Source organism: Bufo bufo, chromosome 3 (assembly GCF_905171765.1).
Source record: "Bufo bufo chromosome 3, aBufBuf1.1, whole genome shotgun sequence".
Lineage (NCBI taxonomy): Eukaryota > Metazoa > Chordata > Amphibia > Anura > Bufonidae > Bufo > Bufo bufo.
The window spans coordinates 387,709,911-387,737,011 of NC_053391.1; the positions used below are offsets into that span (position 1 = coordinate 387,709,911).

Genomic DNA, 27,101 nt, shown 5'->3' on the forward strand with positions numbered 1-27,101 from the left:
GAGAGCCTTTATAGTGGTGTAGAACACTGTGCCTTGCAGTAACATGCATAGGGAGTCTGCTGTGGTTGTGAAATAATACTGTGAGTCAGTATGACATGCAGTCACTGGGCAAAAACTGACCAAATAACTCAAGTATTAAGTCAGCCTTACAGGTCAATGTTAGCGCCAAGAAGAAGCGCACTTCTTTTACACGGTCGCCAGCTGATTCCACATAGATGTCTACAGAACCTGTTCTATTAAACACTTATACAAGTAGAGCCCCCCTGACAGAGTGGAGAGGGTGTCAGCAGTAAGTTTGTGTTGACGTCATTGATTAATTTTCCCCATTCTCTAAACCGTCAGAACAATTACCCAGAAAAAAACGGATCCTGTGGAGCATACGCCTTCACTCAGTCACCTTTTGCTCAATAAACCATCAGTATTGCTAAAGGCAAAAAACGACGGAGTGGATCTAAAAGAGAAATGACACATGAATGGAATATTTGCATGTCTTCTGTGTTTTGTATCCACTCCTGCTTTTGGCTACCAAATCATAAGCCAATTCTGATGGGACCATACAGGCCTTACAGCTGCTACACAGACAGGATCCGTTGTGCATCTCATTTTTCCTTCCTTTTGACAGATCAGAAGAAGTGTCAAATAAATGATGATGTCAGCCAAGCCGAAAGCCAAAATAGTGGACCAGTTATGAAGTGGGGAGGGTGGGGACAGCATGAGAATTCCACAGACTGGACCTATGACCAGTAATGAGCAGCAGGGGCATTATTCGAATTTGCACTATATTCTAGATATCCGCGAATTCTCGAAGAGCCAATATTTGCGATAGAAATTCGCGATCAACACTACCTATGACATAGTTGTGAGGTGAAAGCAGCATGAGGAGACCACAGAGCAGCATAATGACAGTCTGGAGGTGGCAGCAGCATGAGGAGACCACAGAGCGGCACAATGACAGAGTCTGAAAGTGGCGGCAGCAGCATCAGGAGGAGGCCACAGAGCAGCACAATGACAGAGTCTGGAGGCGGCGGCAGCATCAGGAAGCCACAGAGTGGCCAGGTGACAAACTGTGGAGGTGGGTGACAATACCAGTACCCGCTGAAGATGATGGGTGAAAGAAGGAGCACTTGGCATCAGATGTGTGGCATCAGGCGGGTAACAGCATCAGAATAGTAGCTGACGCAGGTAGCCAGAAGAAACCGGGAAATTTGTATTTCCACCAAAATAATTCAGAAAAGATTTTAACGCATATAAGTGCAGCGCTTAATGCAGAATACAAGATTTTTTGGCCATCAAAATAATTAAAAAAAGATTTTACTGCATATAAGTGCAGCGCTTAATGCACAATACAAGATTTTTTGTCCACCGAAATAATTAAAAAAAGATTTTACCACATATAACAGAAACGCTTAACGCTGAATAATAATTTTTTTTCCACCAAAATAAATCACACAAGATTTTACCATATATAATAGCATCACTGAATACAAGCTGCTGGGAAGATCATGGAGTGTCCTGGTCATCTGGCATCTATTCGTTCCGCTGAAGGATTATTTTGAAGTGTGTAGAAGCCACACAGGGGCCTCCACGCTGCAGATTTATCATAGGGACATCATGGAGATTTTACCACATAACTGCAGCGCTAACCACTGAATAAATTTTGTTTTTCGACCAAATACTTCAATAAAGATTTTACCACATATAACCGCCGCACTGACTGACTGCTACTGCCGCAATATTTTCCCCCCACCAATATAAGTCACAAAAGATTTTACAACATATAACTGCAGCACTAAACGCTGAATACAATTTTTTTTTCCACCGAAGTAAGTCACAGAAGATTTTACCACATACTGTATAACTGCAGCGCTGAACGCTGCATGAAATTAGCTTTTCCACCAAAATAATTCACAAAAGATTTTAACGCATATAAGTGCAGCGCTGTACGCTGAATAAAATTAATTTTTCCACCAAAATACTTCAATAAAGATTTTACCACATATAACGGAGCACGGAGATGGAAAGGGTTTTCGGATTCCCCCCGCACTATACGGACGTCTCAGAAATGAACCGCTGCTCCCGACAGCTGCTCCTGGGAAGGTCATGGAGTGTCCTGGTCATCCGGCATCTATTCGCTCCGCTAAAGGATTATTTTGAAAGTGTGTAGAAGCCACACGGGGCCCCCACGCTGCAGATTTATCATGGAGACATCATAGAGATTTAACCGCATATAACCGCAGCTCTGACCGCTGAATAAATTTTGTTTTTCGACCGAAGATTTTACCACATATAACTGCCACACTGACTGACTGCTACTGCCGCTACTTCCGTGAACCCCTGCACCACTACTTTCCGGGTAGATAGGCTGCTGCGAAGCAGGTGCTCTACCCCGGGCACGTTTGGCTTCCTACTTCCCACTGCTGCCACCCTGCTGAATCCCAGCCATACTTTTATAACATATAACGTATACGCCAACGTGAACTGAGAATGTATTTTTCTGTTTGTACTGAAATAGGCCACTAAACGCTTTCAACACATATAACTGCCGCCGACGTGAACTTAAATGCATTATTCTGTTTGTACTGAAATAGGCCACTGAACGCTTTTGCCACAAATAAGTGCACCAGTGAAATGCGTATATATTTTTATTTTTTACTGTAATACGCCCCTATACGCTTTCAATAGAAATAACTGCAGAAGTGAAATGAGAATATATTTTTCTTGTTGGACTGAAATAGGCCACTATACGCTTTCACCAGAATTAACTGCAGAAATGCACTAAGAATATATTTTTATTTTTTTACTGTAATACGCCTCTATACGTTTTTCACCAGAAATAACTGCAACAGTGCAGTGCGTATATATATATATATTTTTTACTGAAATGCGCTCCTATACGCTTTCAACAGAAATAACTGCAACAGTGCAGTGCGTAAATATTTTTCTTTTTTTACTGTAATAGGCCCCTGTACACTTTTAACAGAAATAACTGCAACAGTGTAGTGCGTATATATGTTTCTTTTTTTTATGAAATACGCCCCTATATGCTTTCACCAGAAATAACTGCAGTAGTGACCTGAGAATATGTATTTCTTGTTGGAATGAAATAGGCCACTATACGCTTTAACCAGAAAACAATTAAATGCTGCAGTGCGTATATATTTTTCTTATTTTACTGAAATACGCACCTATACACTTTCACCAGAAATAACTGCAACAGTGCAGTGCGTATATATTTTTCTTGTTGTACTGTAATACGCCCCTGTACATTTTAAACAGAATTAACTCTATACTGACAGGGAATGTCCCACAGGATTGGCGCATAGCAAATGTGGTGCCAATATTCAAAAAGGGTCCAAAAACAGACCCTGGAAACTATAGGCCGGTAAGTTTAGCATCTGTTGTGGGTAAACTGTTTGAAGGTTTTCTGAGAGATGCTATCTTAGAGCATCTCAACAGAAATAAGCAAATAACGCCATATCAGCATGGCTTCATGAGGGATCGGTCATGCCAAACTAATTTAATCAGTTTCTATGGGGAGGTAAGTTCTAGACTTGACAGCGGCGAATCAATGGATGTCATATATCTGGACTTCTCCAAAGCATTTAACACTGTACCACATAAAAGGTTAGTATATAAAATGAGAATGCTCGGACTGGGAGAAAACGTCTGTATGTGGGTAAGTAACTGGCTGAGGGATAGAAAACAGAGGGTGGTTATTAGTGGTACACACTCAGATTGGGTCACTGTCACTAGTGGAGTACCTCAGGGGTCAGTATAGGGCCCTATTCTCTTCAATATATTTATTAATGATCTTGTAGAAGGCTTGCATAGTAAAATATCAATTTTCGCAGATGACACTAAACTGTGTAAAGTAATTAACACTGAAGAGGACAGTATACAACTACTACAGAGGGATCTGGATAGACTGGAGGCTTGGTCAGATAAGTGGCAGATGAGGTTTAACACTGACAAATGTAAAGTTATGCACATGGGAAGGAATAATGCAAGTCACCCGTACATACTAAATGGTAAAACACTCGGTAGCACTGACATGGAAAAGGATCTAGGAATTTTAATAAACAGCAAACTAAGCTGCAAAAAACAGTGTCAGGCAGCTGCTGCCAAGGCCAATAAAATAATGGGTTGCATCAAAAGAGGCATAGATGCCCGTGATGAGAACATAGTCCTACCACTTTACAAATCATTAGTCAGACCACACATGGAGTACTGTGTACAGTTCTGGGCTCCTGTGAACAAGGCAGACATAGCAGAGCTGGAGAGGGTCCAGAGGAGGGCAACTAAAGTAATAACTGGAATGGGGAAACTACAGTACCCTGAACGATTATCAAAATTAGGGTTATTCACTTTAGAAAAAAGACGACTGAGGGGAGATCTAATTACTATGTATAAATATATCAGGGGTCAGTACAGAGATCTATCCCATCATATATTTATCCCCAGGACTGTGACTATGACGAGGGGACATCCTCTGCGTCTGGAGGAAAGAAGGCTTGTACACAAACATAGAAAAGGATTCTTTACGGTAAGAGCAGTGAGACTATGGAACTCTCTGCCTGAGGAGGTGGTGATGGTGAGTACAATAAAGGAATTCAAGAGGGGCCTGGATGTATTTCTGGAGCTTAATAATATTACAGGCTATAGCTACTAGAGATGGGTCGTTGATCCAGGGAGTTATTCTGATTGCCTGATTGGAGTCAGGAAGGAATTTTTTATTCCCCTAAAGTGAGGAAAATTGGCTTCTACCTCACAGGGTTTGTTTTTGCCTTCCTCTGGATCAACTTGCCGGATGACAGGCCGAACTGGATGGACAAATGTCTTTTTTCGGCCTTATGTACTATGTTACTATGTTACTATGTAACTGCAGAAGTGAAATGCGTATATATTTTTCTTGTCGTATCTGAATAAGATACTAAGATATAAGCCACTAAAGGCTTTCCAACATAACACTTGCAGCCCAATAACAAATAGCTGGAATGACAGAGCTGTATAATGACTATTTGGATCCCCAAATAATCGCTCCCTGCACTTGTAAATCACTTTCCTATCAATGTCCCTAGCGCCTTCCGACGTCTCTCCCTGCACTAAGATGCTGTGAAATGATTCCTCCCTATCCTTTCCCTGCACTTATAAATCCCTTTTTTTTTTTTAAACTTAGAGGTTTTTCCACTTGCTGTCCCTAGCGCCTTCACATGTCTGTCCATGCACTCTGGAACGCTGGAAAATGGCAGAATCTAAAATGGCTGCCATATTTATAGGGATGTGAGATCACAGGGCTGGCTGGCTGGCTGCCGATTGGCTGCATGCAGGCATGTCAATCTAGGTGATCCCACTTTTCCAGAGTTCCTTGCCCCATGTACTCAGTCCTTACACGTGTAGCCACCATTTTAGGAAAATTGTGATTTTTTTACTACGAAGCGCGAGGATATTCACATTTGTTGCGAATCAAAGTTTTCCTGAAATTCGGATCGAATTCCACTTCGTCAGCTTCGATTTGCTCATCTCTAATCATACTGTATAATATACCCTCAACTTCATGGATCAAAATCTAACCAACTTTGTATAAAGTTGAGAGTTTCTAGAAGAGCTATTTTTCAATAAGAGCACTTGTTGATTCTAATCTTAGCCAATTCTACTGCCCATTTCTCATAGCTGTTATGCCAAAGTCTCCCAGTGTCCCTGCAGTACTCTAGAGCACGGGGCTTCTGCAAAGGGTTTGTTATATATCGATACATATTTTCATGTTATGTTTAACACCTTAAGGATCTTGCCATTTTTCACCTTAAAGGGGTATTCCCATCTTAGACAATGGGGGCATATCGCTAGGATATGCCCCCATTGTCTGATAGGTGCGGGTCCCACCGCTGAAAACCGCACTTATATCGAGAACAGAGCAGGAAGCGCTGTGGCTGGAAGACCCTAGATTTCCCGGAGTCCATCCACCACCAAGCGTTAATCCCCGCCTCTCCTATACAAGTGAATGGGAGCATGCCGCGCATGCGCGGCCCATGCTCCCATTCATTTCTATGGGGCAGACAACAATAGCCGAGCCAGTGCTTGGCTATTTTCGGCGGTCCCATAGAAATGAATGGAGGGCGGCTGCACATGAGCAGTGCACTCTCCTTCACTTTCGGGGCTCCGTTCTCTATATATGTGCAGGTCCCAGCGGTGGGACTCGCACCTATTAGACACTGGGGACATATCCTAGCGATATGCCCCCATTGTCTGAGATGAGAAAACCCCTTTAAGGACCAGGTCGTTTTTTGGAAACTTGATGTGTCACTTTATGTGGTAATAACTTCAGAATGCTTTTACTTATCTAAGCCATTCAATTATTGTTTTCTCGTGACACATTGTACATCATGATAGTGAAACATTTTAGTCGATATAATTCACCTTTATTTATTTAAAAATTTAGAGACATTTCCTATATGTTCACTTTCATGTTTGCATCATTTTGTAAATTTTAGGATCTTAGGCTTAGAATTTTAGAAGCAAATTTTAAAATTTTTAAGAAAATTTCAAAAACCCACTTTTTTAAGGATTACTTCAATTTTAAAGTCACTTTGTGGGGCTTACATAGTGGAAACCACCCATAAATTACCCCATTGTAGAAACTACATCCCTCAAGTTATTCAAAACAGTTTTTACAAACTTTGTTAACCCTTTAGGTGTTTTTATTTAAAAAAAAATTATGGTGTTCACCAGACGGGTTACGTCATGTGATATTTTTATAGAGCAGGTTTAAAGGATGTGGTGATACCTAATATGTCTGTTTTTTTTAAATATATTTTGGTTTTAAACAATAAAAGCATTTTTTAAACAAAAAAATTATGTTTTTAAATCTCCATTTTATTTTTTGGGTGATTGCTTTAGTTAGGGTCTAATTTTTTGTAGGATGAGATGATGGTTTGGTATTTTTGGGTACATATGACTTTTTGATCAGTTGGAATTACACTTTTTGTGTTGACCAGATGGAGTGGATCATGTGATATTTTTTATAGAGCAGGTTGTTATGCACGTTGTCATACCTAATATGTCTGTTTTTATTTATTTTTTCTATTTTTTTACAATTTTATATGTCTCTTTTTATGGGAAGGGCTTTTTTTTATTGAAACTTAATTTTTTTTAAATTTTTTTTAACCCTTTCATGACCAACGGTCATTGATGCCCCAGTGTCCAGGTCAAAATTATCAAATCTGACATGTGTCACTTTATGTGGTAATAGCTTTGGAACACTTTTACTTATCCACGCCATTCTGAGATTGTTTTCTCGTGACACATTGTACTTCATGATAGTCATATATTTGAGTCAATATATTTCACCTTTATTTATGAAAAAATCCCAAATTTACCAAAAATTTAGAAAAATTCACAATTTTCCAAATTTCAATTTCTCTGCTTCTAAAACAGAAAGTGATACCTAATAAAATATTTATTACTTAACATTTCCCATATGTCTACTTTATGTTGGCATCATTTTGGAAATGTCATTTTATTTTTTTAGGACGTTAGAAGGCTTAGAAGTTTAGAAGCAATTCTTACAATTTTTAAGAAAATTTCCAAAACCCACTTTTTAAGGACCAGTTCAGGTCTGAAGTCCCTTTGTGGGGCTTACATAGTGGAAACCCCCATAAATGACCCCATTATAGAAACTACACCCCTCAAGTTACTCAAAACTGATTTTACAAAGAATTAAAGGAAAATGGAGATGAAATTAAAAAATTTCACTTTTTTGGCAGATTTTCCATTTTATATATTTTTTTTCTTTAACACATTGAGGGTTAACAGCCAAACAAAACTCAATATTTATTACCCTGATTCTGCGGTTTACAGAAACACCCCACATGTGGTCGTAAACTGCTGTACGGGCACACGGCAGTGCGCAGAAGGAAAGAAATGCCGTACGGTTTTTGGAAGGTAGATTGTGCTGGATTGGTTTTCTGAACGCCATATGTTTTTTATTTTTCTGCCGATCGTCTTGTGCAGGGGCTCGTTTTTATTGGTACCATTTTTGGGTACATAGGATTTTTTGATCATTCATTATTACACTTTATGGGGCAAAGTGACCCAAAAATTGGCTGTTTTGGAACAGTTTTCATTTATTTATTTTTACAGCGTTTATCTGAGGAGTTAGGTCATGTGATAGTTTTATAGAGAAGATCGTTACGGATGTGGCAATACATAATATGTATACTTTTTCTTATTTATTTAAGTTTTACACAATAATAGCATTTCTGAAACCCAAAAAATGATGTTTTAGTGTCTCTATAGTCTGAGAGCCATAGCTTTTTTATTTTTTGGGCGATTGTCTTAAATAGGATATCATTTTTTGCGGGACGAGGTGACGGTTTGATTGGTACTATTTTGGGGGTCATAAGCCTTTTTGATCGCTTGCTGTTGCACTTTTTGTGATGTAAGGTGACAAAAATAGCTTTTTTGGCACTGTTTTTTTAATTTTATTTTTATGGTGTTTATCGGACGGGGTCCATCATGTGATATATTTATAGAGACGGTCGTTACGGACGCGGTGACACCTAATATGTGTATTTTATTTTATTTTTTTATTTTTTTATAGGAAAATGCAATGTCTTTTTTTATTTACATTTTTATTGATTTATTGATTTATTTTTACTTTTATTATTTTCACTTTTTTATCAGTTCCCTCTTGGATCTTGAAGATCCAGTGGGGCTGATAGTCGTACTATACTTTGCAATGCTCTTGCATTGCAAAGTATAATACTTCCAGATTGCCTGTAGGTGGCAGCACTGGACGCCTTTGCCATGGCAACCGGACGCTTTTGCAAAGCGTCCGGTTGCCATGGCAACCATCGGGTGCTGCAATCACAGCGCTGCAGCCCCGATAGTGGAGAGAGGGAGCTCCCTCCCTCTGTTAACCCCATGGATGCCACAACCGCAGCATCTATGGGGTTACAGGAGAGTGTCAGCATAGAGCTGACATTCTGCTGATGGCGGCGGCTCAGGAATGGAGCCGCCGCCATCACACACAGAATGGGGAATCGGGGGCAGCGCTGGAAGGGGGGGGTGGTCGGGCGGTACAGATTACAATGGGGCAGGAGGGGCGGCTAGAAAATGAATGCAGGGGGCGGATCGCATGCCAGGAAGGAGATGAGCAGGAAGGAGATGAGGGCACAGATCGGCGGGGCACAGATCGGGGGGGGGCACAGAGGGGCACCATGTACTTAGAGCGGCACAGATCGGGGGGGGTGGGGTGGGCATGAGGAACACTATCGACTTTCAGGCTCTGATCTGCAGAGCGCAGATCAGAGCCTGAAACCGGCATTTTAACACTGCTGCGATCCGATTGGTTAGCCTGCACAGACTAACCAATCGGATCGATTGCCGGCAAGGGGCCACTCTGATTGGCCCCTTGCTAGCATTACTAGACTGTATGCTGTCCGTGACAGCACCAGGTCAGGGGCAGAAGCTTTAATCCAAGCGCTTTGCAGCGCTTGGATTAAAGAGCTGGCTTGACGTCTATACACGTGGTAGCTGCACGGGGTATGTGCAGCTATCAAGTATATATGCAGATTGCGGTCGTGAAGAGGTTAAAAACACTTTTATTTCACTTTTATTATTTATTTATTTTGTCCCACTATGGGACTTCAACATTACAGGGTCTGATCCCTGTTTCAATGCAGCACAATACATCTGTACTGTACTGCATTGACTATCAGTGTATTACACAGTGTAATACACTGATAGTTTGCCTATGAGACCCAGCCTGGGGGCTGGGCCTCATAAGCCTCCGCACATGCTGGGCCCCAAGGCCTTTGAATGGCTTCGGGCTGCCATGGCAACCATCGGGTCCCTGCCCCCGCAGGGGCACAAAGTATCAGCCATTTAGGATGAGCATTCTTGTCCTGGATCCCTAAGGGGTTAATGCCCAAGCATGACAGATGAAGCCATTCATTAAATTATTTATCTTACTCACTTATATAGTGCAGACATATTCTGCAGCGCTTTACAGACATTAGCAGACAATGGGTCTCACAATCTAAGCTCCCTAAAAGTATGTCTTAGGAGTGTGGGAGGAAACTGGACTACCCAGAAGAAACCCAAGCCAACACTGGGAGAATATACAAACTTCATGCAGATGTTGTCCTTGGTCGATTTCAAACCTTGGACTGATAAATACTAATGCTAACCATGCTGCCCGAAATGGTTAACAATCCTGGCTTATCCCTTTGTAGGAGGTTGAATTGGGATCTAGAGTCCATCCCCAACTCAGTTTATATTGGAGTTTTGAGAAAGAGGAAGCTGTTGCCTCATGCTCCTTCACTTTAGGCGCAGAAAGCTTCAGAGACTAACAACAAAAAAAGTAGTGAAAGAGGAGAACATAGAATCTGCATGGCCAAGCATTGGAGTCAGCAAGTTAACCTGCTACTACAGCCATTCAGAATTTACTGCTGTGGAGGGGAACCGTTAAATCTACCAAATGTTCCAATGGTGCCACCAGGATTTGCAACTCTATTTTATTGTAAATTGGCAGCAGATAAAAATACATTTATGCTCTTACAGTCAGGCTGATGATGCTAGAGAAGGACAGAAAGCAGAAGTAAAATATAGTTGCACTCTGATGCGGTAATGACATAGGCCATGCTCTATTGATTTTCTGCTGCACACCTAATTCAACAGACCTAAGTAAAATTTGGAATCATTTGTAATAAAGTGGTGTCCCTCAATTCAAAGTAACAATCGGTTTAGCTGACAGTTCAAGATTTATAAAGGTGGTGAATGTGATTAATGAATTGGCTTAATTAAACAAACTACAGAAATACCAGCTCTGGAGCTGAATTCTGTCATTCTGTATTTTGACACACAAAAAAAAAAAAGCATAGAATATTGAAAAAACTGAGACATTGTAAAGCATGGTAGGGGAGTAAGGTCCTTAACAGCCATGGGCAGATGTGATTTTGGAAATGTGAAAACCCTAACACTATGTCAATAATAATCAGCACATATGAAATAGAAGATAGAAAGATATTAACATCCCTAGATGTGGTTTCTAATGTAGATCATCGACAGTAGTCTCAAAATTTCAATAAGAAAATAAAATGCACTGCTTTTCCACATGCAAAATATGTATGGTGGCCAAACATCATCGAACAAAATATGCTAGTGTTTCAAAGGTAGGTAATGACTAAACGTCTGTGCTACATGGAGTGGTGGACCTTGGGACCCACCAGTAAAATTTATTCTGGGGGTCCTATGTACAGCTTAATGCAAATATTCCTGCTTGCATAACACAATCAGCAGCAAGGTGATTGATTATGCAGCAACTTCGAGAAGGCAGGTCCCTGAGAAAGAGGATACTGGCTGGCATGCCTCTGTGTCTATTAGTCCTCCACCTGATGCATCTATAATAATAAGCTGGGTAGTCTCTTGAATAATCCACCCACTTTTTTATATGGACTCATAGGCTGGTTGAGATTCTGCAAGCTGCCTATTCATATGTAGTGATGAGCGGCAGGGGCAATATTCGAATTCGCGATATTTCGCAAATATTTGGGCGAATATTCGCCATATATTTGAGAATTCGAGAATTCATGATCTCCAGGCATTATTTTTGCATAAAAATTCGCATGAACTGGTATTTTTTTTAAAAATCGAATATTCGCGATTACGAATATATTTTGGGATATTCAAAATATTCACAAATTCTCAAAGTGCCGATATTCGCGATTAAAATTCGCAATTCGAATATTCGTGATCAACACTATTCATATGTAATGTAGTCAATCTGTGCCATGTACCGCTCATGCAGGAAGTGGTGGAATGGAGGCCCACACTACCTGGATTTCCCCCGTTCCCCTGTGGGCCAGTCCAAGACTTTTGCTACAAATGGAGGGCATTGTTGGTCTTATGCCGAGAGGGTAAAGAGACAGTGGAGTTATTTTATGCATTAAAATATTCTATGATCTTACTGAACTAGTTAGAGGAAAATGTTGAGCTGAGCTCATTCATGAAAACATTGTGGGATGAAGGATACAGTATACTTTAAGGCTAATGGTGATAGTTGTCTGCTGTGTAATATCTAAACAGATGAGTTTCCTATGATACCTTGATGCTTAACATTTTGAAAATGTCAGAGGTATTGCACTGATATTGGTATAAAATAAGTACTGTGTTTGGCATTCTATAGTATTTACACTACAAGCCTAATGCATATAGCTTGCCCATTTTTCCTGTTGACCTTTTAGGGGTTCTTAGTTATACAGGCTTTTCAGATGAGTTGGTTTTATGTTCCTTACATAGACTTCAATGTTTGCACTGTAATACCACATGACTTCTTAAAGAAACACTTAGGGCAACATTCAGGTGGACAATGCAAGCCAGATTCAAATAATGCTTTTATCATGTATGCCGTATTATGGCTCTGTATGATGTATCTGGTAACAAGGTATTGGCTATGCCCAAAGTGTTCCTTTAAGCTTGTCATACATAACAGATGCCTAAACAACAACTACATTGCTCTGAATCAAAGGGGTCTTCAAGGATTTTGATATTGATTCTTAGGATAGGCCATTAATATCGAATTGGGGAGGGTTTGACACCTCGTACCCCCAACGATCAGCTGTTTCTGAGAAGCCAGAACTACAAAGCTCCATCCATAGTGTAGTGGACACATCTGGTAATTGCAAATCTGCTACCATTCACTTCAAAAGGAACAACAGTGAGATCACCAGCTCCATCCCATTCTCAATGGCTGGAGCTATGTAGTTCCAACACCGACACCAGAACTACAACTAAACAGCTGACTGGGTCTTGCAGCCCTGCTAATCTGGAATTGATGATCTATCCTCAATATCAAAATCCTGGAATGCCATTTTAAAGTAGGACAGGCCTGCAAGTCTTTGGAATATCTTATGATATGTTTTCTGGGTTTCTGGACCAAATGTCACTTTGAGCCTAGGTTAACATGGCAAAATCAGCAGCAGAAAATAGAATCAGTAATAGAATCATCAGCTGAAAGCAGGTCTTTTTGTGGTGGCAGAAGCACCACTAAATATACTCTAGATAGGCCTCCTAATGTATTTTATAACTTTTCTATTGATTTCTAGGGAAAAACAGAATAATATCTGCTTCATAGAAGTAATATGCCACTTCTCAAGCGTTTTTGAAATCAGCTCCATGTGCATGTTTTTACACTGAAGTCAATGGGGAGCTTTTGATGACCATCTGAATGTGGATTATGCGGTGTAAAACGCCTGTCTTCTATATGTGAACATAGCCTCAAGCTGCTATGAGATAAATAGACTGGTCTCTTCCTTGATGAAGGTTGTGAGCATTCATATTAAACTGAAATGGCGACCAATATCTAACGTTTATTGTTTTTGCAGTGGTAAGCTGAACATGGTGAGCTGATGTTGTGATGATGTAGAATGAGGTGTGATCACCTAGAAGGTGCAGGATAGCTCATCTGTTCTAAGACTATGAGTTTCACTAATGCACTTCTAGCCAGTATACGGTACTATACTGTTAGCTAGTATACTGATACCTTATTGAAGTATCTGTTTGTTCAAGTTCAAGATTCTTAGAAAAGTTTTACACTGGTTTCACACTGTTGTTACAGAGATGCGGCAGACTGATTGCCCGCCGCCCCAGTGGTATTTGTCTGGCTGATTCTCAGCATACATGCCAGGTTGTGGCTGGATCTCTGCCAGTCCCCATTATAGTTGATGGGGCCGGTGGGCATTCAGGCAGCGTCCAGCAGTGCCGGAACCAGAGAGCTCCGGCAGGCTATTCCCTGCTGGAACACCCTGATAGATCTCTGTAACACTAGTCTGAAACTAGCCTTAGTAATGCTTTTTTATATGTTATGTACTACTCTAATAACATAATGCCCTTATAATAACTTTAAGGAGATAATTTACCGCTCATTATTCAATATTTAGTGAGGTCTAGGTTGAAAACTGCTTTGTTGCTGCCAAAGGTGCTTAGCCATGTATTCAATTTAGACTATGACTATGACAAGACTATGTTAGATAGAATTCTATAGGTTTCCTGTTCTTGTGTGTCTCCAATTTTACCAAATGGAGGTTTCTTTTAACTGATTCTATAAGAATCCACGAGAACAGGCTGTATTGTAAGTATTGCTTTTAGGGGAGAATACATGAACATGAAGTGAACATCTAAGGCCAAACTACTGTCACTCTGTCTCTTAAGTGCATATGGCTTTTGGTGTTTTATCTGGAACTGTTGCATCAGTCAATCAATAGTTTTAGTGTATTGAATTCATGCAGTCATTAATGCAGGCAGAACTGGGTGAGGTCCATTTAACAAGTACATTAGATATATGACAGATGTACTTAGCAGTTAAATGTAGGCAGCATTGACAACATGATTCCTACAAGTTATTATGCTAAACCAGGATTAACCTAGTCGAGAAGTGGCAAATCATTAGACCCAACTGACAACTGACTGTTTACCTGGCATGTGTGAGAATACAAAAAGTAATTTTTTTTAAGACCCAAGAAAAAGTGTAGAGATGTTGTTCCTCACAAAAGATAATGGTGAATGAAATTGAAAAAGAAAATGTATGTCCTTTCATCTCCAAGCTGTGGATGTGCCTCAGCTGTTAGGAGCCTGCAGGTAATAACAGATCCATGAGTTGCAAATACAAATCGTGCCGTCTACATAAAGCATCTCTTGTAATCATGGGTGATATAATCTAGAAAAAAATGCAGTTAGACATTTCCTAAAGCATGCTGGTGGATGTTATTTACTGACACAGGATGCATCCAGTTATACAGGCAAGTAATCCACTTTTAGGATTACATAGTCACATCCGAGCAATTGAACTAATGTAACATATGCACATCCTAATATCCTTCCAAAAATAAACGGAAATGCATCCAAGTTCTAGATGTCATAGCAAACAACATGAGGATATTTGAAGTTGTGCCTTTCGATCTCTTTGCTCTATGGCACCTACAAAGATGTATTCAGTCTTCAGCACGTATGGTTGACAGAGGTCAGAGTGGAAAGCCTCCGGAGATTAAGTACATTATAGGCCTGGAGATCCTCTTCATATGACTGGATCACTCCAGTGAAACAAATATTCTAGCCTAACTGGCATATGGGAGGCCTACACTGTTAGTTCCTCAGGATCTTCAGGAATCTGTTTAAAATTGAAAGAGCCCTTCTGAATATAGATAGAAAATAAGGTGTTTAAGGTCCCCAGAAATGCACATATATGATCAAGGTGTACCTGTGCACACTTGAAAAGGAATTGCAGGGCCTCATTTCTATTAATGGTCAAGTCAATATCCCCATAGAAAGCCTAGGGCACCAATAAATCTCAACCTGTAATCAAAATCTTTATTAGCTTATGATTTTATCTTTCTTTGAGAGTAATGGATAATTTTTATGTTCCTTTGTGAATTCATTTTTGTTTTGTGTTTGGCATTGATGCAAAAGTATACCCATAGTATATGGCCTTCATCATAGCAGTTGTCATGTAGCTGTCCATACATAAATTGCATTTACATTGCAGTTCTGAACTGAACACTTGAAAGATACTATGCCAGGAGCATCTGGCAAATGAGTTTCTGCCTGTGATTCTTCTATCCTTCAGCCGAAACCCATCGCTGACTCTGAATAACATCATGAATAATAATATCTATCTGTAAATCTACTGGAATTATATTCAACAGTTGCTGATATAGAAATCTTGTTCTACTCCTTTAACAATAGACAGCGGATTCTGCTCTGTATCAAGGCAGAGCTGTTTTATAACAACCAGGCAGGCATCTTTAGCTGATCAGCAGGGTTAAAGCAGCCGTAATCTCACATTGAGCGAAAATCTCCACTCAGCCAGGCAAAATAAAAAGCATCCTTCTCATTAACTCAGCATTATGCCCTGTGCGCAGTACTAGACAGCAACTGGTGGCTTCTCAAACAAGCTATTCTCATCTCAGGATGACTCCAATATTCTGTATACGAGTGTGAAAGACATACAGTATGCCAAAATGAACTTTTTCCTTTAACCACGTTTCCATAAAGAACATGAAACATCAAAGTCAACGCCTTAATCCAAATGGGTAGTATCTGCATTACAACTGATTATGTTCAACTTTTTTCACCGCAGTGTTATTATTGTATAAGTGTTCTTTTGCCAGATCACACTTCTAAGATTTCCATGCACAAATGGCAAAAAAGTACTCCTACCACAACTACTTCCTTAGTAAGCGAACCAGCTTTAGAAGTTATACGGTCACCCTGATTTTATGTATTTATAGCAAGTTATCACTCTAGAGCTCAGCAGGGCAAGATCCCTCATGAACATGGTCACAGCTGTCAACCAACATAGTAAGGTAGTATTCATGCAACTTACTGCAGTCATCTGAATCATATCCATCCAGGTCGAGTTCCTCATCTTGTTTAGAAGGCAGTGTGTTAGTAGTTGTGGTTGTAGAAGCTGCTCCATATGCCCCGAATAATTTGTCCACATCTTCCTCTTCCTCTTTAGAACTTTCCGACGGACTAACAGATGGTTGGCTCACGTTCGATTTTAGGGAGTTACTACGGGTAACGGTGGTGGGAATACCACGTGGAAAACGAGGAAAATAGTCCGAAATTTGTTTGATCGGCTTGATGGGACCTGGACACACATCAATGGCCATATGCTCCTGGATGCTTATGGTCATTTTCTCTCCTTTTCGGAATGTCATGCATGCGATTCTGTTCCAAAACCCAAACCAGAGAATGGATTGCAGAAAGAGAGTGGTTTATTGAAGTTCAACTACATAAAGAAGCCAATATTTCCCTTGGAAAAGATGGTCAGAGATGCTGCTGCAGGCTATGTTGTTCTCTCTGGCTTGGACTTTCAGACACCTTTTACATAGTGCCTGTAGCTTCCTGCAGCCACAAAGGATCCTTATCCTCCTAGTGACTGCTAAGCCTAAGCGTGAGGGAGAGAAGAACTGACAGGCAGGAGGGGGTGTGCATTGGGTGATGTCACTTGTTAGCAACCAAGCAAAATACAGGAAGCAAAGGAATGAGGGATGGGTCAGGTGCACTCAGCAGCTTCATACCTTCCAGCCTGCCAGCATCATAATTAGGCTCAGTGACTGTCAAAATTAGGGACTTCAGAACAAAGGACATTTCTTGATTCTTAAACGGCTCAAATGCAGAAAGGACCAACTGCAGAAGCTGCCTTGCTTCACAGTAGTCTGTCCTAGCTTTATTTCTCAGCAGCTTTTGAAACCCTTAAGCTACCAGACGAACAGTTCTGCTACAGCACAGAGGGTTAATACTACGCCACCCATAACTTTCGGCATGTTTATCATTCTCCATTTCCATTGAAAAGAAATTAACAAAATACAGTTCATGAGAACAAAATGTTACCATCAAAATTGTACTTTTTTAAAATAGCACAGCAGACTGCCACACTTACACGTTTGGTGCAAATAGTTATTTAAAGCAGTGTTAATTACATGCAACCTGAAGTCAGTGTGGATCTGTTCCAAGGTGATACAGTGTGATAGATTGTATACTATATCTCCCATGGTTCCTAACCTGCTTGTCACATTTTATTCAAGTAGTCTTGTTATGTCAATGATTCTGCTTTGTAATTAACTATTAAGAGTTGGCTTAAATACAGTTTGACTGGCTGAGGCTACTTTTACACTTGCGTTGTTGTTTTACGGTATTAAGATCCGGCAGAGGATTTCTGTTTGGTCCTTATGCATTCTGAATAGAAAGAAATCCATTCAGGATGCATCAGGAGGTCTTCTGTTCCGCCAGCATTCCGTTTTGTGGCCAACACAAAACCGCTGCAAGCTACGGTTCTGTGTTTGGTCATAAAAACTGAAAAAAATAAATGGATCCAAATGGTGACAGATCCGTTTTTTTAGGCGCCTAAAAAAACTGATCCATTACCCATTGACTTTTAATGTATTTAGTGACGGATCCGTTTTTTACGTTTTTATTTCACACAACCACATCCTAACTAAATGGATGCATCCTGATGTGTAAAATCAAAACAGATCCGTTTAATTACGGTATAGAGATCCTCTGCCAGATCTCAATACCGGAATTAACGCAAGTGTGAAAGTAGCCTAAACAAATACCCAACTATAAAAAAAAAAACATGGATCGCTCAACCACATGCTATGTATTGATCGACTGCTTCTCAACATCATTTATAAATGTATATGAGGCGCCTAGCATACATTGGCATCAATATCCATCAAGCCCATCACCACATCAAGATGGCCTCTTTCAAGGGGTCCCTACTCGCTACTACAAAGTTAGTGCAACACTATGTGTTCACCACTGCCGCCGCAACACAGTACCCATGGGTGACGAGACCCAGCTGTCCAAAAGCACCACTGCTGTCATGCCAAGCCCTTAACTACTGGGGCCCACCAACCCACAGGCACAGCACCACAGCAACAACAGCAGCCATGCAGCACAGCACCATGTGAACAGATCTCAAATCTCAAAAGCCCACCTTTCCATGTGGTCTCTTAAACTGAACTGAGATCAAGTAGGTATTAACCCTTGGTTAGCCTCCCGCTAACTAACCCTTGTGTAGCCTCATGCTAATTAAAAATACCTGGGTTGAATGGGAGGAGTACTGATTAGTGATGAGCGGCAGGGGCAATATTCAAATTTGTGATATTTCATGAATATTTGGGGGAATATTCGCCATATATTCACGAATTCGAGAGTTCGTTATCTCCAGTCATTATTTTCTTGATTTCGGAAACCGGCAATTGAAAAATTTGAGATAAAAATTTGCAATACGAAAATTCACAATCAACACTACTCCTAAAGTCAAAGATATTGCAGCCTTCTCATTGGCCCACAAGCTGTACTGATTTAAAATAAATCTTGAATAATTACGAATATATATCACTATATTCTAAATATTCACGAATTGTCGAAGTGCCGATAATCGCAATAAAAATCCGTAATTCAAATATTCGTGATCAACACTAGTACTGATACTATGAAGGCAAGGCACTAAAGCAAAATGCAAGAAATTATTGCATTGATCTATCGCCTCTCAGCATCATATATCAATTGTATATGAGCACTATGCATAAACTCACTCACCACATGAAGGTGGCTTCTGCTCCGTGGAGGTTTTTTTTTTTTGGCTGCAGCAATGATATGCCCATATACATACAAGACTGCAGCATACAATCCAAGGCCTCAACAAAATCATGATATGTACCACTGAGACCAGTGATGGGCTGCAGTAGTCACAGGGGGAATATAAGCACATCACTGTATCCAAGTAAACAAAGATCTGCAGGGAGCACAGTATCAGTGGTGCTGGAAACTCAGCTTCCTCAGTTTACAGTTCTGGCCATGTCATTGGGTGCTCTGAAGCCTACATTTGCATAAAGAATAGAATACTAATTTATTGGGAATGCCACAACCGATTTTCACAAGACAGGAATCTCTTTAGTCATCAGGATCAACCTTACCAGACCACATGCCTAGTTTAATAGGGTTGAGCATGTAGACAGGTGATCTTCAAAGCAAAGCATACATTTTACAGATATAGTAACTTATTTTGCAGCCTGGGTACCATTGGCACATTAACACCTTCAGGACCCTGCCATTTTTCACCTTAAGGACCAGGCCGTTTTTTGGAAACTTGACATGTGTCACTTTATGTGATGATAACTTCGGAATGCTTTTACTTATCCAAGCCATTCTGCGATTTTTTTCTTGCAACACATTGTACTTCATGATAGTGAAAAAATTTTGTCGATATCATTCACCTTTATTTATAAAAAAAAATCCTAAATTTACAGAAAATTTAGAAAAATAAGCAATTTTCCAAAATTTTTATTTCTCTGCTCTTAAGCTAGATAGTGATACATCATAAGAGAGTTATTACCTTACATTCCCTATATGTCCACTTTCATGTTTGCATTATTTTGTAAATGTAATTTTATTTTTTAGGATCTTATAAGGCTTAGAATTTTTAAGAAAATTTCCAAAACCCACTTTTTTAAGGACCACTGTGTGGATTACATAGTGGAAAACAGCCATAAATGACCCCATTGTAGAAAGTACACCCCTCAAGCTTTTCAGAACTGATTTTACAAACTTTTTTAACCCTTTAGGTGCTCCACAAGAATTAAAGGAAAAGGAGATGACATTTTTAAATTTCACTTTTTTGGCAGATTCTCCATTTTAATTCATTTTTTCCTGTAATACATCAAGGGTTAACATACACAACCAAAAATGTTGAAGCTAGCAAGTGAAATAATATGTGTGTAAATAAATAGAAAACCTATAAAGTCTCACACATATATAGTTAATCAATCTTTATTAGTTAAAAGACAAAGTGTGGCGAAACCAACCTCGCCACTGGGTTTTGGAGGGGCCTGGCAACTAGCCTCTTGCCCCAGGATTATGGGCCCTCTCATCAGCCAGGCCTCATTTGTTCACAAAGGACTTGGACTAATTTGAACCCTGGTCTAATTCGTGCCATTTTGGGATGTTAAATGTCTATGTGTATTGAAAAGAGTGGGACATTGTATACGTTGAGTAGGGAGGTCTGTTCCATTGTCTCTCTGTGTGTATTGGAAATGTCCTTTGTCCTGAGAGATAATTGAATTACTTCTCGGTTGTCTCCAGGACAGAGGAAATTGTGTATTCGCCTGCCTGTGATGATTGCATCAACCCAGTGTGAGGTAATTCTATCACAGGCAGAGGGGAGGATTTTGTGTGGGAGTGTCTGAGTGTATTGTACGTGGTTATTGGCTGTTTTTACAAAACCCTGTGGGTGGTAACCTTGTTGGAAGATGTGTATAAAATGCTTGTGTGTTAAAATAAAGAGAGTTCCTGTTTTTATACCTTCATGAAGTTTTGGCTCATGTTTGGGGAATGGGATAACTACACTCTTGGGGATTGCTATATCACAATACTCCCCTGAGTATAAGCTCTTGTAAGAGCTTGTTCATGGTTCCTGCTCTCTGCATTTAGGAGAGGTTCACCCACTGGAGCCTGGAGCCTTGTCGTAGGTCCAGGGTGGGTAGGAGACGACGAGACCTCCACCAAGCTTCGGCGGTTCGTGGGGTCTGCAGTGCTCACTGTGTCAAGTGGAGTGCTTGGAGTCCTCTGGAAGCACTAGGAGCATCTATCAACGGAGGTGCCCGGTCGGGGTGCTAGGCATTCCGTTACACAAAGATAATGTAATACAAAGAATGCGATTTCAATTAGTGGTAAAAAAAATGCAGGAGAGTAAAGTGACAAGCACACAGAGACACCAGCAGTCCTCAACCTGGAATTACAGATGGTACATAGGGGCTGAATAAAGAAGTTTCATGTCTGTACTCATGTGATACATGGTAACCAATATCTATGAGTGACCACACAGGAGACAAGGAACTGTATAAGACACCACATGTCACAGAAAAATACAGAGGTCGCAATAATGTTGCAAGGAGGTCAGCAAACTAATTGTGATGACAAGACTGTGACCAAGTGCTGACCCGCCTGCAATAAGCAATACATGAATACAAAAATGACAGTGGAGCAGCCCGTACTAACCAGGGGAGGATGAGAGATGATGGCTCCTAGCCCAACGCGCGTTTCGCCTCGCTTCTTCAGGGGGCGTGTGCATGCTCCCAATCACCGGTCCAGCATAAATACCCCCTTCAAGGGTTAACAGCCAAATAAAACTCTATATTTATTACCCTGATTCTGCCGTTTACAGCAACACCCCACATGTGGTCGTAAACTGATGTATGGGAACACGACAGAGCGCACAATTTTTGAAAGAAAAACAATCATTGCTTTTATGTCTCCATTTTCAGAAAGCCAAATCATTTTTAGTTTTTGGGCGATTGTCTTAGTTAGGGTCTCTTTTTTTGCGGCATGAGATTACTGTTTGATTGGTACTATTTTGGGGTACATACTATTTTTGATTGTTTTGTATTACACTTTTTGTGATGTATGGTGACAAAATAATACATTTTTTGGCATGGTTTTTATTTTTTATTTTTTACTGTGTTCACCAGATGGGTTAGCTCATGTGATATTTTTATAGAGCAGGTTGTTAAGGATGCGGCAATAACTAATATGTTTGTTTTTTTAAATATATTTTGGTTTTAAACAATAAAAGCATTTTTGAAATAAAAACATGATGTTTTTATGTCTCCATTTCCTCAAAGCCATATCTTTTTTATTTTGTGGCCAATTGTCTTATGTAGGGTCTCAGTTTTTGCGGCATGAGACTGCGGTTTGATTGGTATTATTTTGGGTACATATTGCTTTTTTATTGCTTGGTATTACACTTTTTGAGATGTGAGGTGATAAAAAATGGCTTTTTGGCACAGTTAAAAAAAATAAAAAATTTCGGTGTTCACCAGACATGTTACCTCATGTGATATTTTTATAGAACAGGTCATTACGGATGTGTCGATACCTAATATGTTTGTTTTTTAAATATATTTTGGTTTTAACCACCTCCGGACCGCTGTACGCACAGACGCTTCCTGGAGGTGGTTGATTCATTCCGCCTGGACGCATATACGCGTCATCTCGCGAGACGCGAGACTTCCTGTGAACGCGCGCACACAGGCGCGCGCGCTCACAGGAACGGAAGGTAAGAGAGTTGATCTCCAGCCTGCCAGCGGCGATCGTTCGCTGGCAGGCTGGAGATGTGTTTTTTTTAACCCCTAACAGGTATATTAGACGCTGTTTTGATAACAGCGTCTAATATACCTGCTACCTGGTCCTCTGGTGGTCCCCTTTGTTTGGATCGACCACCAGAGGACACAGGCAGCTCAGTAAAGTAGCACCAAGCACCACTACACTACACTACACCCCCCCCCCCCGTCACTTATTAACCCCTTATTAGGCCCCTGATCACCCCATATAGACTCCCTGATCTCCCCCCTGTCATTGATCACCCCCCTGTCATTGATCACCCCCCCGTCATTGATCACCCCCCCTGTCATTGAGCACCCCCCTGTAAAGCTCCTTTCAGACGTCCGCATGATTTTTACGGATCCACTGATAGATGGATCGGATCCGCAAAACGCATCCGGACGTCTGAATGAAGCCTTACAGGGGCGTGATCAATGACTGTGGTAATCACCCCATATAGACTCCCTGATCACCCCCCTGTCATTGATTACCCCCCTGTCATTGATTACCCCCCTGTAAAGCTCCATTCAGACGTCCGCATGATTTTTACGGATCCACTGATAGATGGATCGGATCCGCAAAACGCATCCGGACGTCTGAATGAAGCCTTACAGGGGCATGATCAATGACTGTGGTGATCACCCCATATAGACTCCCTGATCACCCCCCTGTAAAGCTCCATTCAGATGTCCGCATGATTTTTACGGATGCACTGATAGATGGATCGGATCCGCAAAACGCATCCGGACGTCTGAATGAAGCCTTACAGGGGCATGATGAATGACTGTGGTGATCACCCCATATAGACTCCCTGATCACCCCCCTGTCATTGATTACACCCCTGTCATTGATCACCCCCCTGTAAAGCTCCATTCAGATGTCCGCATGATTTTTACGGATGCACTGATAGATGGATCGGATCCGCAAAACGCATACGGACGTCTGAATGAAGCCTTACAGGGGCGTGATCAATGACTGTGGTTATCACCCCATATAGACTCCCTGATCACCCCCCTGTCATTGATTACACCCCTGTCATTGATCACCCCCCTGTAAAGCTCCATTCAGATGTCTGCATGATTTTTACGGATGCACTGATAGATGGATCGGATCCGCAAAACGCATCCGGACGTCTGAATGAAGCCTTACAGGGGCGTGATCAATGACTGTGGTGATCACCCCATATAGACTCCCTGATCACCCCCCTGTCATTGATTACCCCCCTGTCATTGATTACCCCCCTGTAAAGCTCCATTCAGACGTCCGCATGATTTTTACGGATCCACTGATAGATGGATCGGATCCGCAAAACGCATCCGGACGTCTGAATGAAGCCTTACAGGGGCGTGATCAATGACTGTGGTGATCACCCCATATAGACTCCCTGATCACCCCCCTGTCATTGATTACCCCCCTGTAAAGCTCCATTCAGATGTCCGCATGATTTTTACGGATGCACTGATAGATGGATCGGATCCGCAAAACGCATCCGGACGTCTGAATGAAGCCTTACAGGGGCGTGATCAATGACTGTGGTGATCACCCCATATAGACTCCCTGATCACCCCCCTGTCATTGATTACCCCCCTGTCATTGATTACCCCCCTGTAAAGCTCCATTCAGACGTCCGCATGATTTTTACGGATCCACTGATAGATGGATCGGATCCGCAAAACGCATACGGACGTCTGAAGGAAGCCTTACAGGGGCATGATCAATGACTGTGGTGATCACCCTATATAGACTCCCTGATCACCCCCCTGTCATTGATTACCCCCCTGTCATGTATTACCCCCCTGTAAAGCTCCATTCAGATGTCCGCATGATTTTTACGGATGCACTGATAGATGGATCGGATCCGCAAAACGCATCCGGACGTCTGAATGAAGCCTTACAGGGGCGTGATCAATGACTGTGGTGATCCCCCCATATAGGCTCCCTGATCACCCCCCCTGTCATTGATTACCCCCCTGTCATTGATTACCCCCCTGTAAAGCTCCATTCAGATGTCCGCATGATTTTTACTGATGCACTGATAGATGGATCGGATCCGCAAAACGCATCCGGACGTCTGAATGAAGCCTTACAGGGGCGTGATCAATGACTGTGGTGATCACCCCATATAGACTCCCTGATCACCCCACTGTCATTGATTACCCCCCTGTCATTGATCACCCCCCTGTAAAGCTCCATTCAGACGTCCGCATGATTTTTACGGATCCACTGATAGATGGATCGGATCCGCAAAACGCATCCGGACGTCTGAATGAAGCCTTACAGGGGCGTGATCAATGACTGTGGTGATCACCCCATATAGACTCCCTGATCACCCCCCTGTCATTGATCACCCCCCTGTCATTGATCACCCCCCTGTCATTGATCACCCCCCCTGTCATTGATCACCCCTCTGTAAGGCTCCATTCAGACATTTTTTTGGCCCAAGTTAGCGGAATTATTTATTTTTTTTCTTACAAAGTCTCATATTCCACTAACTTGTGTCAAAAAATAAAATCTCACATGAACTCCCCATACCCCTCACGGAATCCAAATGCGTAAAATTTTTTAGACATTTATATTCCAGACTTCTTCTCACGCTTTAGGGCCCCTAGAATGCCAGGGCAGTATAAATACCCCACATGTGACCCCATTTCGGAAAGAAGACACCCCCAGGTATTCCGTGAGGGGCATATTGAGTCCATGAAAGATTGAAATTTTTGTCCCAAGTTAGCGGAACGAGAGACTTTGTGAGAAAAAAATTAAAAATATCAATTTCCGCTAACTTGTGCCAAAAAAAAAAAAATTCTATGAACTCGCCATGCCCCTCATTGAATACCTTGGGGTGTCTTCTTTCCAAAATGGGGTCACATGTGGGGTATTTATACTGCCCTGGCATTCTAGGGGCCCCAAAGCGTGAGAAGAAGTCTGGTATCCAAATGTCTAAAAATGCCCTCCTAAAAGGAATTTGGGCACCTTTGCGCATCTAGGCTGCAAAAAAGTGTCACACATTTGGTATCGCCGTACTCAGGAGAAGTTGGGGAATGTGTTTTGGGGTGTCATTTTACATATACCCATGCTGGGTGAGAGAAATATCTTGGTCAAATGCCAACTTTGTATAAAAAAATGGGAAAAGTTGTCTTTTGTCAAGATATTTCTCTCACCCAGCAAGGGTATATGTAAAATGACACCCCAAAACACATTCCCCAACTTCTCCTGAATACGGCGATACCACATGTGTGACACTTTTTTGCAGCCTAGGTGGGCAAAGGGGCCCATATTCCAAAGAGCACCTTTAGGATTTCACAGGTCATTTACCTACTTACCACACATTAGGGCCCCTGGAAAATGCCAGGGCAGTATAACTACCCCACAAGTGACCCCATTTTGGAAAGAAGACACCCCAAGGTATTCCGTGAGGGGCATGGCGAGTTCCTAGAATTTTTTATTTTTTGTCACAAGTTAGTGGAAAATGCTGATTTTTTTTTTTTTTTTTTTTCATACAAAGTCTCATATTCCACTAACTTGTGACAAAAAATAAAAATTTCCATGAACTCACTATGCCCATCAGCGAATACCTTGGGGTCTCTTATTTCCAAAAAGGGGTCACTTGTGGGGTAGTTATACTGCCCTAGCATTCTAGGGGCCCAAATGTGTGGTAAGGAGTTTGAAATCAAATTCTGTAAAAAATGACCTGTGAAATCCGAATGGTGCTCTTTGGAATATGGGCCCCTTTGCCCACCTAGGCTGCAAAAAAGTGTCACACATCTGGTATCTCCGTACTCAGGAGAAGTTGGGGAATGTGTTTTGGGGTGTCATTTTACATATACCCATGCTGGGTGAGAGAAATATCTTGGCAAAAGACAACTTTTCCCATTTTTTTATACAAAGTTGGCATTTGACCAAGATATTTATCTCACCCAGCATGGGTATATGTAAAAAGACACCCCAAAACACATTCCTCAACTTCTCCTGAATACAGAGATACCAGATGTGTGACACTTTTTTGCAGCCTAGGTGGGCAAAGGGGCCCATATTCCAAAGAGCACCTTTCGGATTTCACAGGTCATTTTTTACAGAATTTGATTTCAAACTCCTTACCACACATTTGGGCCCCTAGAATGCCAGGGCAGTATAACTACCCCACAAGTGACCCCATTTTGGAAAGAAGAGACCCCAAGGTATTCGCTGATGGGCATAGTGAGTTCATGGAAGTTTTTATTTTTTGTCACAAGTTAGTGGAATATGAGACTTTGTATGAAAAAAAAATAAAAAAAAAAAATAATCATCATTTTCCACTAACTTGTGACAAAAAATAAAAAATTCTAGGAACTTGCCATGCCCCTCACGGAATACCTTGGGGTGTCTTCTTTCCAAAATGGGGTCACTTGTGGGGTAGTTATACTGCCCTGGCATTCTAGGGGCCCAAATGTGTGGTAAGG

General features: G+C 41.3%; 1 protein-coding gene across 1 annotated transcript in view; it reads right to left on the reverse strand.

Moving 5' to 3' along the window:
• DOC2B (double C2 domain beta) overlaps positions 1–16,859 on the reverse strand; it is a 904,475-nt gene extending 887,616 nt beyond the window's left edge. Inside the window, exon 1 of the mRNA XM_040424761.1 lies at positions 16,379–16,859. Within this exon, the coding sequence (XP_040280695.1) occupies positions 16,379–16,715 (337 nt within the window). The 5' untranslated portion in view covers positions 16,716–16,859. The remainder of the gene's footprint in view (positions 1–16,378) is intronic.
• Between the last annotated feature and the right edge of the window lie 10,242 nt (positions 16,860–27,101).